The 13,916-nt window shown below is 41.0% G+C and overlaps 1 protein-coding gene across 5 annotated transcripts in view; it reads right to left on the bottom strand.

The window, feature by feature from the left end:
- Positions 1-607: 607 nt before the first annotated feature.
- LOC146364499 (glutamate receptor-interacting protein 2-like) overlaps positions 608-13,916 on the bottom strand; it is a 31,708-nt gene continuing 18,399 nt past the window's right edge. For 4 of the 5 annotated variants that reach the window (XM_084918190.1, XM_084918191.1, XM_084918192.1 and 1 more), the window contains exons 12-24: positions 13,629-13,815; positions 10,879-11,024; positions 10,711-10,791; positions 10,290-10,353; positions 9,719-9,864; positions 8,649-8,793; positions 8,201-8,340; positions 7,696-7,878; positions 7,453-7,612; positions 6,361-6,475; positions 5,818-6,042; positions 4,186-4,332; positions 608-2,537 (exon numbers count right to left, since the gene is read on the bottom strand). In XM_084918190.1, the coding sequence (XP_084774316.1) occupies positions 2,340-2,537; positions 4,186-4,332; positions 5,818-6,042; positions 6,361-6,475; positions 7,453-7,612; positions 7,696-7,878; positions 8,201-8,340; positions 8,649-8,793; positions 9,719-9,864; positions 10,290-10,353; positions 10,711-10,791; positions 10,879-11,024; positions 13,629-13,815 (1,937 nt within the window). In that variant the 3' untranslated portion in view covers positions 608-2,339. Of the gene's footprint in view, positions 2,538-4,185; positions 4,333-5,817; positions 6,043-6,360; positions 6,946-7,452; positions 7,613-7,695; positions 7,879-8,200; positions 8,341-8,648; positions 8,794-9,718; positions 9,865-10,289; positions 10,354-10,710; positions 10,792-10,878; positions 11,025-13,628; positions 13,816-13,916 lie in introns of those variants that run through there. The other variant, XM_084918194.1, reaches the window with a different exon arrangement.

Here is a 13,916-nt window from a genome sequence, read left to right as displayed (position 1 = left end):
AGGGGTCGTAACTGCAAATGGAACTTCGCCTTTTGAAACATGTTGGCTGAATCACGGAGGCACAGTGCAAACTTTTAATGCAAACTGGCTCCATTTGTGGTTTGCTTTACAATTTTCAGTTTTCACAGAAAAACTGAAAATTGTAACGTAGTCCTTCAATTTCATTCAACCTACAACCATAACAATACTCAGTAATACACATCAGTAAGTTAACATTACATAGTGGTCACATGTCTGCAAACCCTCAATAGGATGAGAACTCTTTTTGCTATTAGCCCCTAGTGGCCATTAAAAAGAATGCAAGTTTAAGACACTGTTAGCTTCTGGATTGAGAAACTGCATCTTCTACATAAATTAAATACTAACATAAGGTTTCCATGTTCAACATCTGAACTCATGGTTAGCATTCCAATATTTGTAATTTAGCAGTAAGGGCAACATCAGGAGAGACTTGGATTTTCTCAGTCATTTTATTGTTGTCCCCACTGTGTCAAGGAATTAACCTGAATCATCTTGAAGTACAAGTGTTAACCAGGTCATGGTAACTCATTGCTTTAATGCAAACACACGGGGACAACCAAATTAACAACCACAAACCAGAAATCAGTCAACTGTAATCTCATAACTTTATTGTCATAAAAAGAAATACATTTCTTACTTAATAAATTAAATAACAAAAATAAAATATCCAATACATTTTTCAAGTTCTTATGAAATGATACCTGACATATTTGGGGAGGATGTAGATGTTTAAAAAAAAAAAAAAAAAAAAAAAAAATCACATTCAGCATCACAGCTTACATCAAGACACCATGCGATGTGCATGTCAATAAAAATAAAGCACTGCATACATGACATTTTACGCTATAATAAAAGGGGCAACGCATAAATTACTGTAAAACCTTAAAAACAGGCCACTGTAAAAATATGACATTTAATTTAAATTAAGAGGTTACAGCCTCACAGATGACTCGGATGCAATTTCCCGTTATGAGAAACCTACAGACCAACTCAAAACACGTTCACATGAGCCAAACACACCAAATGAAACAAATGCTTGTTTCCAGGCAGTCTGCTTAATCAGCAGGTCACATTTCCTTCAGAGGCTTTTATAAAAACAGTGTCATGTTGATAAGCGCTCATGATCCTGCTGAAGGAAACTGATAACACTCCAATACTTATTATGGAGTGACTTACTCACCGAACAAGTCATATGCATGCTTAACATGCTTACACATATTGGTAGGAACTTCAGAGAAAAATAACCTGATAGCCAGCTGAGTGAGATGAATGAAACACTTTTCATCCTCCTTTTTGGAAAAGGTGTAATTCACTTGAGGAAGCATCAGTGCCCAAGTCATTCTGGTGCAATGCCACATGCAAAGTCATACAGTAACGTGAAAAATGTGAACATAGGAACTCTTAAAAGTGGAATGGTGCAAATGTGGTGCCACAAATAAAAAAGAAAAATGCAAATGTTGTGAAACTGAAAATCTGTCAACAGAAAAAAAACGCATGATATCTAGGGTGATTCGGAAGCAATGAAATGAATAAAAACTAAGAATTAAGTGCCTTTCTATGAATTTGTGACATTAACATAAAGGAATTTAAAATGTGGCTAATGATACTCACAAGTATCAGACAGCATTTGTCTATTTGGAGGCACTGTCCCATCTCTAGGGCAGGCAGTGTGGAGTAGAGACTGGAAACGAGGGCAGTGAGCCAAGTCATGGGTGAAATAACTCAAATAGGTGCAACATTCCTTGAATCTCGAGCCTACTCGCACCTTTGTGTCTCTGTATGACTGTTTTACATGCACATGAAATACTGCATTTGGGGCTTCTATTTGCAAATGTGTAAATGAAAAACAGAGCTAGGTTTTTGGTCCTTGAATGAGAAAACCTATTAAAGAAAATGGTAACTTGTGCAGTGAATGCATTGAGCATTTGAGCCTCTCTAGAACCGAGGCTTGTGTATTTGACATCCTGGCTCTGTCAGACACTATGACTCCCCTGTTATATAAGCCTGCATGTGGCTTTGCCTGTGGAGGTGGAATGGGTGGGGGAGTCTGCCCTTAAGCCAGAGCCTCCCCAGAACTGCATCATGTGAACACAGTGACTAAAACTGGCAATTGTGAACACATGCACTTGTGACTTTGTGAGACAGAGAGCGATGCTTTCAGGGGAAGAAAGTGGTCGAGTCTGTGGATGCGCACTGAGTGCTGAAAATGAGTGTGAAGGTGTGTCTGAGAGGTACAATGTGACGGGCTTAACCACGTGGTGTGTGTGTGTGTTTAAGAGAGGTCCCCTACACTGCAGAGTTAGAATCTCTCTTTGTGGTCAGAGGGCAACTATGTTGTTCCTGTGGTTGGGGAAGCAGAACAGTGAGTTTGAGGGGTCGTCACAGTCGTTTGGCAGCTCCGCGTCTGCTGCTGCCAGTGGATTCCTGCTAATGACCAATTCCAGGCTGTCTCCGGCCTCCATAATTAAGGGCACAGTTAGACAACAGTCCAAGTCCCTGGTCCTTACACGGTTCACCTGGGAAATGACAACCAGTTCTTTTACTATTCAGTACACACTTCTTTTCCCTGAAAGAGTCATTTGGCATTAGAGAGCCCTTAGAAGCCGAGGTTTTGTGCTTTAATGGAAAGAATTTCATTTACTTTAATTTTACATTCCTAGAAGCAACCATTTCCAAGGAGGTTTTACTTCTACACAAATAGTAAATACAAACCGAAAGCCCCAGATGCCCCTAAAGCCCAAGATAATCTACTGAAGCTCAAACAGTATCAGAACAGGTAAGAAAGGGGATTTAAATGACTTTGAACCTGATGGGGTGGCTTGAGTATCTCAGAAACCATTGATTACATTGCACCATCTCCACTGGGGTTTACAGTGGATGGTCCACAGGGGAGGAAAAAACAAAAATAAAAAAATCTTGGAGCTGATTAAGCGCACAAATAGGTTGTGCGCTCTTCCTCTCGCTATGACTATTGGTAATATTTCAGTCAAGTGTTGCACAGATTAGACATCAATTCTGCATTTTAAAATAAAGACCATGCAATAGTAGGGAGGAGACCCCAACAATTTAAAAAAAACAAAAAACAAAAAACAACAACTTTGTTTTAACAGGAAGAAACCTCTGGCAGAACCAGGTTCAGGGTAGGACAGCCATCTGCTGCAACTGGTTGGGGATGAGGGGCGGGAGATGAGATAAAAAATACTGTGGACTCACTGTGGATGAGAGCTATTATTTCATAAAAACAACTAATGATGAAATGCAAAGTGGTGTATAAACAGTAGCAACAGAGTAAAGAGGAAACACTCAGTGGGAAGTCTTTTGCAGTGTAATTGAGGTAGGTTTCAGGGTGACCTCATCCACCCCTAATGTTTAAAGTAAAGTGGTTTCCCTGTCTCCCAAATCCAAACTGGGAGCTGGTTCCACAGAAGAGAGGCCTGAAAGCTGAAGGCTCTGCCTTCCATTCTACTTTTAAATACCCCAGCAACTATAAGCACTCTATTGCTGTGACATAACACTAGGAGATCTTTGGGATAAAATGGGAGTATTTGTGACCTTGCATGTGGAGAAAGATTATAAGTTTAATTCTGAATTTAATATGAAGACAAGCTTTTTTCCCCCATTTTTTTTTTTCCTTTTTTAAAATATTAGCCTTGAACAGCATATCCTTGTCAAAAACAACTTCAGGATTCCTCACAGTGTTACTGGAGGTCAAGGTAATGCCACGTCATGTTTCTAATCCCAAGAGTGATGCTTTCAGATGAATTATGACTGTGTGTCTTTGGCTAGTCAATAAGCTGGAGTGAAAAATTGCTACCTACCTCTGTGGCCTGTGCTTTGATTCGACAGTGATTCACTTAAGCATATTCACCTTGCTGTGAATTTGTCGTTTGTGAATTTTTATGCTTAAAACATTATTTGCAGATTTTTGGTTTATTTTTTGATGGTCTGGGAGCAGACACGGTCACTATGGAGGGTTTGGGGGCATCACTGGAAGAGAGAGTTGCAGAGAGGGGTGCAGGACTGAATAATCAAGGTGTATCTAACAACGCAGCTGGTGAGTGTAAATGAAACGTCTCAGTGTTCTCACCCAACTTGCTGCAAAAAAACAAATGCATTTTCCAGCATGTGAAACTTTTTTCTTTTTGTTTTAAAGGCAAACAGTACCTGAAGAATGCGGTCAAAAGGTTTCAACCCTGCTTGGTCAGCTGGGCCATCAGGCCGGATCATATTCACGTAGACACCCTTTTCCAGCAGCCCGTCTGACACACTGAAACCAAAGTCACGGCTTTCACGATCCTTTCTTATAGTCACCTATAAACAAAGGGCAAATTGCAGTCATAGATAAAACATTCTTCAGCATTTGGAACCTTTTTCCTCATTGGCTTTGAAAGATGTACTCCAGCTATAGATTTTTGTGAAGAAAAATAAAACACTACAGAAATATTTGTATGCCTTTAGGTGAAGCAGAGGTAACGACCCACCACCACCACCCAAACAACTCAGGTCTGACATTGACGGTTGAGTCATAGGGCGACTTTGACATTAAACATTTTCTTGAAAAGGGAAACATCAAAGTAAAGAGTGTCTGAATGAAACACGGAAAAGCTATCGTTTCTTGGTGATCACTTCTCTGGAAAACGTTTTGCAAGATATTTTGGTACTTGGCATTAGGAACTGCCTTTCAAAGAGTTAGATGAGATCATTTTCTGTTTGTACATAATGCTAAACTAAGCAACCGGACACCCGACAATAACTTAAGAATGGAAACTAGTTTAAACAGCTGACCTGGCTCTGGACTGTACATTGTGTCTTTTAATGTGTCCACTCCCTGTGTAAAGACTAAACAATTACAATGCCCACAGCCACATGGCTCTTTGTTTCTCAATTTCCATGTTCCCTAAAACAAGGTCGTCAGCTTTAACCATAACCAAATAAAGCAGGTTTAAGCTTGTACTTGGTGATTTTTCCATGATAGCATATAGGTTGTGTCAACTAAAAATATTGTTAATTTCCACACTGCAGGACTGATGCCCTCTATTACTCCCAGTCATGGTGCAATGCACATATGACGCCAAACAGACTTCTCAGTGGGCGTGTAGTCACAAGTTTCACAGATGCTCAGGTAAAGCATCACATGAATTTGTCTCAACAGCAAGTCCCGACGAGGTAAGTCACGTAAAAGAGATAAACACACATTACACCACGATTTTTACAGAACATGCCGTTTGTGCCATGTTCATCAAGTGTGCGTGCACTGGCAGGCCTATTACTACAGCTCAAGTTTAAAACCTGCAAATCGGATACACGCAAGATACCATTGTAGGTATTAATTTTGTAAATGCAAAGTCTTTGAGATACTGTATTTAAACTTAGATTTTCGTGAAAAATTGTCTCATGTACCAGAACGTGTGATGAGATATCCAAAGTTAGAGTAGCTGATCTCTCACATACAACCCAAACTCCACAAATTTTGGGATGCTGTGCGAAATGCAAATAAAAGCAGAATGCAATGATTTGCAAATCTCACAAACCTGCATTTTATTCACAGTAGAGGATACAAAACATTTCTAATGTTTAAACATTTTACAATTTCACAAAAATTAGCAAATTTTTAATATGATGGCAACAACAAGTGTCAAAACTTTCTATGGGGCAAGAAAGGCTGGGACGAAAACAACGACGACAACACGAGACACACACACACACACACACACACAACCTGTAATTACTGTACAGCTTTAAGAATAACTTTTTTTTTTTCAAATTAAATAATTATTTCGTGACCCTTTTTTTCACCTTGTGCAGTGCCAGAGCTGTAGGGAGCAAATTTTCAGAGTTGTCGCCTTTGACCCTGGATGAAACATCTCCAGCTCCAGTTGACATGTTCAGTTTGCTTTTGTTTATAGTTTCTCCATGGCTTCCTTCCCTCTTGATTGGACTTATTTCAGAGGGAAACACTGAGTCTTCATTTGTTTTGGTCTCATCTAGGTACAGACTAAGAGCGCTACCCGTCATGGATGCCTGAAAGACAAGAGAGGGATTATTAGAGCATTTTTGTTTTAAAAAATAAATGATTTAAAAGGAACAAAGACTTTCATTTAGATTCACACACATAGATTAGAGGCCAAGGCATTGTGCAAAAGCCTTCTGCAGTCAGCATGGCAGCAGGTGCCCAGCTTGCCTTGTCAGATTTAATAACAGATTATAGCGATGATGGTTATCATAATGCTTCATCTGGCATGTTCATTTAGGCCAATGCAAGTCTGAGAGCACACAAGTAGGACAAAGCTAGAGAGGAAACCGAAACAGAAGGGGGATGGAGATAACAGGCGGGCCTACCTCCAGCTCCCTGAGAATCTCTGACTGGCCGCAGGTCTCGAGGTCCTGCAGAGCCTGGGACCAGAAGCTGTCTTCCTGGTTCAGGGTGCCATGGCAACGAGGGGGGCTGACAAATCTATGACAATGCAGGAACCAAAGCATGAGAGCAGTCCTGCAGTCTGGATGTTGGTGCTGCATACAAAGGCAGCATGGGAAATGCAGTTTTTTTTGGGGCTGCAAAGCTGAAGAGTCCTTCTGAGAATCTCTCAGGACCACAGTGAGGGTTTAATGTAAAATCTTTCTCTTGTAACAGCTCAAAAGCCGCAGGAGTCCATTAGATTAAGATAAAGACTTCAAATTCACAAAGTGACGTCACCCCCCAAAAAAGCAGGAAATCTAAAGCACATGACATAAAAGTTCAGGGGGGAAAAGAAAAAAAGAAGAAGAAGTGTGACGAGACAGATAAGGCTGATCCTTGGGCTCTTTGGATGTTTTTCTGAGGAAACTTTTTTTTGTATACGGACAGGGGTGACAGAAAAAGATGTACACATGTGAAACACCAAAGAGCTTGTGGGCAGTTAGTAAAGCAGATGAGAGAGAGAATACCTGAGAAAGAAGAGAAAAGGACAGTTTGGAAAAAGCACAAAAACATGAAGGCATACAACACAAAATGACAAAATAATCCAGAATGCACTTTTGTCAGTGACCTTAACGATCAGGGAAAGGAAACATCACAGGAGAGTTTGCTTATACAACATATTATTGAATTAAGAAAACCACTTAAAGCTAAACTGACAAAGATGTCGGAAACAAGAAGCCACCAAGGTGTGACCACGCAGGCACAAGAGCAAAAACAACTGCACATGTTTGACAGATGAGGTGGGTTTGGGTGTTGTCCATGTTACTGAATAAGGATATTTGAGCTGCAACCTGACAAATTGCACACACAAAGCCAGTCCTGACAGATTCATCCAGTTAAAAATACTGATTTTTAAATTTTATTTGCTAATACTGTGTTTAATGCTGTCCCTGTTCAACTGCACCAGCATCACCCACCCTCAGACATTCACCAAACTAAATGTCTGGGATGGACCTCAGGGCCTCTGCACTTACCCAGGTATCTTGTCCCACTCATCCTCTGTGAATCTCCCATCATACAATGAGGTGTGGTGGACTAGGCCTGCAGAACTGGAAGTGGTTTGGCTCCTGTGCTTTGTGCGCCTCCACTCATTTGGGTTGAGCAGTATGTCGGATCCTTTGTGAAGATATGTCCCTAAATGAAGAAAAATATAATCTCATTAGATGTGCAGGAGAATATGGTTTATCTGAAGACTGCTCGTGAACATTAGATTTCACCTTGGCTACTGTAGCCTGCATCAAACCCCGAGCTATCCCAGGAGCTCATGGCAGAGTCTATACTGGGTATAGTGGCAGAGTAGAGCTCTGAGTGTTTACTGGTCTTCTGGGAGTCTGTCAGGTCATCCTCTGCGTCGCTCAAAAACGCAGCTTCTCTTTCTAAAGGCCGCCGGCCGTCAGACTCTGGGAATGGACAGTGAGCTGGCATGAAACAAGATGTGCACTTTTTCACACCACCTGAGTAAAACACTGCAACACTTCCGCAGCAGAAGCATTTATTTTCTGCCTTTTGTGTCCCTCATCTCTTAATTCTTTTGTCAACAAGGTGTTTTGTAAAGATTTGAAAAGAATTTGCTTTACTCAAAGAGTGACTTTAAAAGCCCCAGTCTTTTTTAAAAATAAAGGATCTACTTAGGAATAATGTCTCAGATCCATAAAACGATTAAAGTAAAATTTGGTTCATTCTCTTCCCCCAACAATGAAAAACAAATGAAAAAATATATACGATCAGCTTGTTTCTTGATCTTGAGGGTGACTGACTCCCCGGCCATCTGCAGGAGATGAATGGCCTCACTCAGTGGCTTTCCTTTCAGGCTGACACCATTGATGGCTAGGACTCGGTCCCCTATATGGATGGCTCCAGTCCTGCAGATTTAGAAGAGCAGATGAAGCAGAGATCTACCAGACAGTACCAACAGAGAAGGCCAGGAGAGCTGTCAGGCTGCCAGTATGCTGACCCAGACAGAAACAAAGAGGCGTCTTGTTACAGGGAAAAAAAAAAAACTAACCAGCCATTGTTTACTGTCTCATTTATTAGGAAAGAAAAAAGAAAAAGAAAGAAAGAGGCAACTCAAGAGATGACCTGGCTTAAGGTCAATGCAGCGCCATTTTCTTGTACTACCACCTTGAACCCCCCCTGCAGCTCCACATGTCACGGCCTGCCCTTCACTCACCTCTCAGCCAGGCCTTTCTTGGTGAGGCCAGAAATGACGATGGGATCAAAGGGCTCCTCTGTGCCAGAAATGGTGATGCCCAGTGGTCCGTTATATCTCTTCAACTCAACTGTGTAGATTATGGAGCCTGACATTTCCAACTCATCTACAGCATGCAGGGACAGAGGATAATGTACACTCAAGATATGAAGACTTACAATAAATTGTTAAAAAAATAAATAAACCAAAGAACGACTGATAATAGGAAGTATTCACATTAAAAATTAAACCGTACAATATTAGAACTGGAACTTTTCCAGTGTAAGAACCAGTCAGCCAGCACGGGCTCTGGGTATGTGAGACACGAGCTTCTTTTTTTCCCCAGAAATGCACCACAGAAGAGTTTGAGGTCACTCAATTGTTGTTCATGAAATGAAACCACATTTTTATGTTTGTTTGCTTTTGTAAATCTAGCATAAAACCGATCCAATATTTCATGAGCGACAACTAATGATCCATGAAAATGTGGAACATGAGTTTGAGAGAAATGTTGACACAGGCCAATAAAGTAAAAAGATTAAGATAACTGGTGGTGAATGACAAATGGCCTTTTTATCCTTTTTGCTTGCCTTGAAGGATATAATCTTCACCGAGTCACCTCTACACTGCTGACAAGACTCATTGTCATTTCCTGTGTGGTCAATATTATTGTCACAGATAACAGAAACAAACTGCTTTTCATTTCAAAGCAATGACATTTCAAAGTGACCCCAAATCTTTGAGAGGTTGCCTGCATGCACCAAAGAGTTTCCTGATCTAGATAAGGGTAACAGTTAGTCTCTGTGGTCATGCGCTGGTTCACACAGTGGGTCGAGACCTTTATTCTTAAGGTTCACTTTCTTATAAACTGGAGCACTTGTAATTTTTTTTTTTTTTTTAATTATTATTAAATGAAACCACCCGAGAGGTTTAGAGGTCGACCAACTGACAAATATCTGACATCAAACCAGGACCCCCATCAAACCAAACAACTAATGGGATAATCTGGTTTAATCTCCGACAGTGCAATGTATTTTAAATGGTTCGTGTACCAATGTTGTCCTCATCTTTCTGGATTCGGAGTTTGACCATATCTTCTGCTTGTTCCAAGACATGCATCGCGTCTTCCATTGTGCAGTTCTCCAGACGCACCGAGTCGATGGCCAGCAGCCGGTCTCCGGGCTCCAGAGTGCCTGTTCTGCAGGACCCAAGAGCAAGAGGATCACAACTGTTAAACTGGGACCAGCCACTCCTCCTGACTCACTGTCAGAATCCTATTAGATTCATGTCTCTGTGGGATCCTTGGGGGTGACCGTAACCTCACCCTCAGCCTACTCAACACTGAGCCCTTCTGAAATGAAGTTGCTGTGGCCTACTGATCCAGGTTTTATACCTCAATCCAATTAGGCTTTTGTTATATAGTGGATAGACAAAATGTAATTTTGTAATGAATAATCCCACCTAACCCCAGAAAACCTAGATCACCCTGAAGTGTTGAGAAGTTTTAGAAGTTTGACTTCTATTTAAAAAATAAATAAAAAAAAATCAGTATGACTCAGCCCTGAAAAAACTGGACTAATAAATCATTCAACATTATGAGCTCAACATGATGACAGCACATACCTGTGCGCAATGCTTCCTTTTCTGATGTCAGAGATGATGAGCGGCTTGCCAGGTTTTTTACTCGCTGTTAAAACAGAACACATTTTTTTTGACATTTCAGGCAGCAAGATATGAAGATTAAACCAGTTTAACTAACTAAGCATTTTAGTCTCTTAGTTTCCTTTTCGTTTTGTTGCCCTGTCAATGTTGGCTTCCTGCTTGTGTCTTTTTTTGTTTAAAGATGGTTAGAGTAGACAGAGTAATGATGACTGTTGGTACAGGCCAGTATTATTCAGAGGTAATGAGGTATGAGCTTCATGCTTTTTTTCTCCCTCTCTCCTTTTTATGGATCACAGAACATTGATTCACGGGAGATTTTCAATATGCGAACATTTTGAGCAACACTGCCCCCTTCTGGGTGTCTCGCATTCAACAAACCCACCACTGATGGTGATGCCCAGCTCCATCCCTCGCCGTTTGGGGAGTTTAACATGGAAAGTGCCGCTGCTGGGAACCACCGACTCTGATTGAGATTTAGAACAATGTTAAAAGGGAAAATGGAAAAGCTTATACGATTTCACAATATGAAGTTACTGTTCCTGTGCAATACCTGCAACATCAAACTCAATCTCCAGTGTGACCTTGTTAGCCAGAGCAGAGTCTCTGAGCAGCTGATGAGCTTCCTCCAAAGTGCCATCTTCAGTTGGGATCCCATTAATGAACAACAATCTGTCGCCAACCTGCAGCAGCCCACACCTTCACGCAGCAAAATACACAAATATGAAAAGAACAGATTTTAATTTCACTTTCTGCCCATAACTGTTTGAAAATGTGTTTTTTTTTTAATGAAGTAAGAAAAAGAAAAGGGTATCGTGTTCTTAAGAGTGTGATAGTTTTGTTTTTAAACCAGAGAAACCTGTGAAAAAAAATGACAAAATATCAGCTTTTTAGTTCAAACTAATACAACCGTCCTGAAATAAATCCTCCCTTTATGACAATTTTAAATGTTCTTTTTTATTTCCAGGGGGAAACAGGAGCTAATGTTATTTTAAACAGGACAAATCTACAGATGTTGCTTAGACATGGCTGACAATTTTCTTCAACTCAATGAAGGGAAAAACACAAGTCTGTTTCTGGCCCTGTCAGATTTGTCCCAAAGGTCACGGGCAATCTAGGTCCTGTTGCCATATCTGCCAAACCTATGTGAAACCTAACCTTTGGGTAACCTTTGACTTAGCCTTCACTCTGGATGCTCACATTCAGTTTCAGGTTTGCTCCTGCTTTTAAATCACTTCAAATCTGTTGCCATGTTGAGCTTCATCGTGTCACACTCATCAAATCATTGTTTGTCTTAAAATGTGTCATTTCAGCAGGTTTATAACCAAGTCTCCTAATTCAGGTCCAGCGGATCCCCCTTAACGTCAGTGTTCACTTTAATATTTTGGTTTTTACTTTTAGATCTCTGCATGGAGAAGCACCAATCATACATCCCCAGGAGGTGCCTGAGGTCATGTGATCACAGCATGCTGGCTGTGCAGCATATGTGGTTGAGACGTAAAGAAGAGTTTTTGCCTCCAGACGCAGGATCTCTGAGCCTGAAATCAGTAGACTTGGTGGTCTCTTTCAAAAAGCAGCTTAAAAAATATAAATAAAAGTTAAAATCTTTGTTTTATTGTCTTATAAAATTATTACAGATATTGATTCAAGTTTATATTCATCGGGTATCATTTTTACCATGTTGTCTCCACTGAGTGGAGGTAACAATGAATCCCAAACACGTCACCACACACACCAAAAATCTAAAGCAATCGGAAGCCACACTGTGTCATGTACTTTAACACCACATGTCAAATAGTGTGAATGTTTAAAATGCCATCCATAACATGAAATGCAGGCCCGAGGCTCGACATGAACACATTCACAAAACTGCCCTTTTGTGAACTTTAAAACTACCTCCGCACGCAAAAATGTATGAAGGATAAAAATAAAATAAAAAAAATAACACATTTAAATCGTGAGTTCAAACGCAGAGGCCCTGTCAGCTGATATTAATTCACTAACCACCGCTGCTCATTAACCTTGTGGGGAGGTTGAGACAACAGCATCACAGTCAGATGCTGTACTTGAGTCACTCCTGTCCAACTGCTGCTGGACTAATCGTGTTACAACACCCAGGGGAGGCAGCCCTGCACCGCCAGCAGACACCATCATTAATCTTGCACCACAACAACAATAGATAGGCCTACTACAAGTTGGCCACATCTGAGCTGCGTGTTAATTAGACTGCAACACAGAGTCTTGGTCAATACAGAACACAGAGTACTGATATTTCATAATTAAAAGGGAATGTTCAGACCAAAATCCAATTTACACATTTCTCCCCTGGTCTGTAAAGCTTTTATCCATCAGCTGTAGTGATGTTTCTCTTCTGTTGCATATAATAGAACTAGACAGCACTTGCCGTGCTGTGCACCATCCCACACTTTTGGACACGGCTGCTGCATTTAAAATGGGGCAGATCAGTGTTGAGCATGCACTCATTTTTATATTAAAAACCTATTACACCAAGTGGCTTTTCCTATTTTAAGAAACAAAAATGCTTAGTAGTGTGGCATTTCGTTATGGTGCCATTCCACTATAAAGTAGAATATACAGTGGCCACTATATAGGCAGCTATTTAGTGACACAGCTGTAATGTAATGTAAATATTAATGGTTGAACCCCCAGCAGCGCTGTAATCTTGGCCGGCCACACGCCTCTTTTTTTGAGTGGAGATTTATGGGATTTTTCACTGAGTGGGTTTGACTTCTGGAAATAGACATTGCTGCTGAGCTGCTGATAGAGTACCACAGGAATTATCTGTTACTACCTTTATATTCAAGGGAAGGGCAAAATGTATGCAGCAATATCTCCAAAACATCACACAAAAAAAACCAACAAACCAACCAAAAATGTGCAAACTTAATCTGACATGTAATACTTCCAACATGACCTTGTTGGTAACTTCAAAGCTTGCCAAGAAGATGCTGAAAACTCAAATATCTGTCTTATAAATTACACTATATGGGCAAAAGTACAGGAGCTGATTGACCATGGAAACCTGTGCCTCAGCTTTTGGTGTTTGCCAACTATTCACATAGTTGTTGTTGATCCTGTCAGTGATGGCAAGTATATAAAATCTCAACGCATCCTCCCAATTGAATAGGAGAATTTAGGGGTGATTTCTTCGTCATCTAGATATCAGGCTTTCTTCCCCCAACAAATGGCAGGTCATTGTGAATAATTAACAATAAGGCACTCTAGTTCAAGGTGACTGCCTACATGATGTGTGTTTACTTGTTAGGCGTCTCATTGCGTTACCTCTCAGCTGGGCTGTCGGGCTCAATAAAGCGGATGACCGGGGGAGCGGATAGGGTTTCTGTGGCAAAGACACCTCCCTGCAGCTGGATCCCAAAACCTGTGAGTGGATCCCCCCTCAGGATGACCTCGCTCGTTTCCACATGAAAAACCTGCCCCCCCGGGCCGACAGAGCTCGATGCCAAAGATACTGCGGGAGGAGGAGGGAGGGAGGGGACACATCAGAGGCAGACAAATAGTGCAAGAAAGGGATTGTGGGAGACAGGGAGGAGGTTAAGGGGAAAAGACGTG

The sequence above is a fragment of the Perissodus microlepis genome, chromosome 20 (assembly GCF_051167445.1).
Source record: "Perissodus microlepis isolate ML-2025 ecotype Zambia chromosome 20, ASM5116744v1, whole genome shotgun sequence".
Classification (NCBI taxonomy): domain Eukaryota; kingdom Metazoa; phylum Chordata; class Actinopteri; order Cichliformes; family Cichlidae; genus Perissodus; species Perissodus microlepis.
This window is presented reverse-complemented; position numbering and strand designations above follow the sequence as displayed.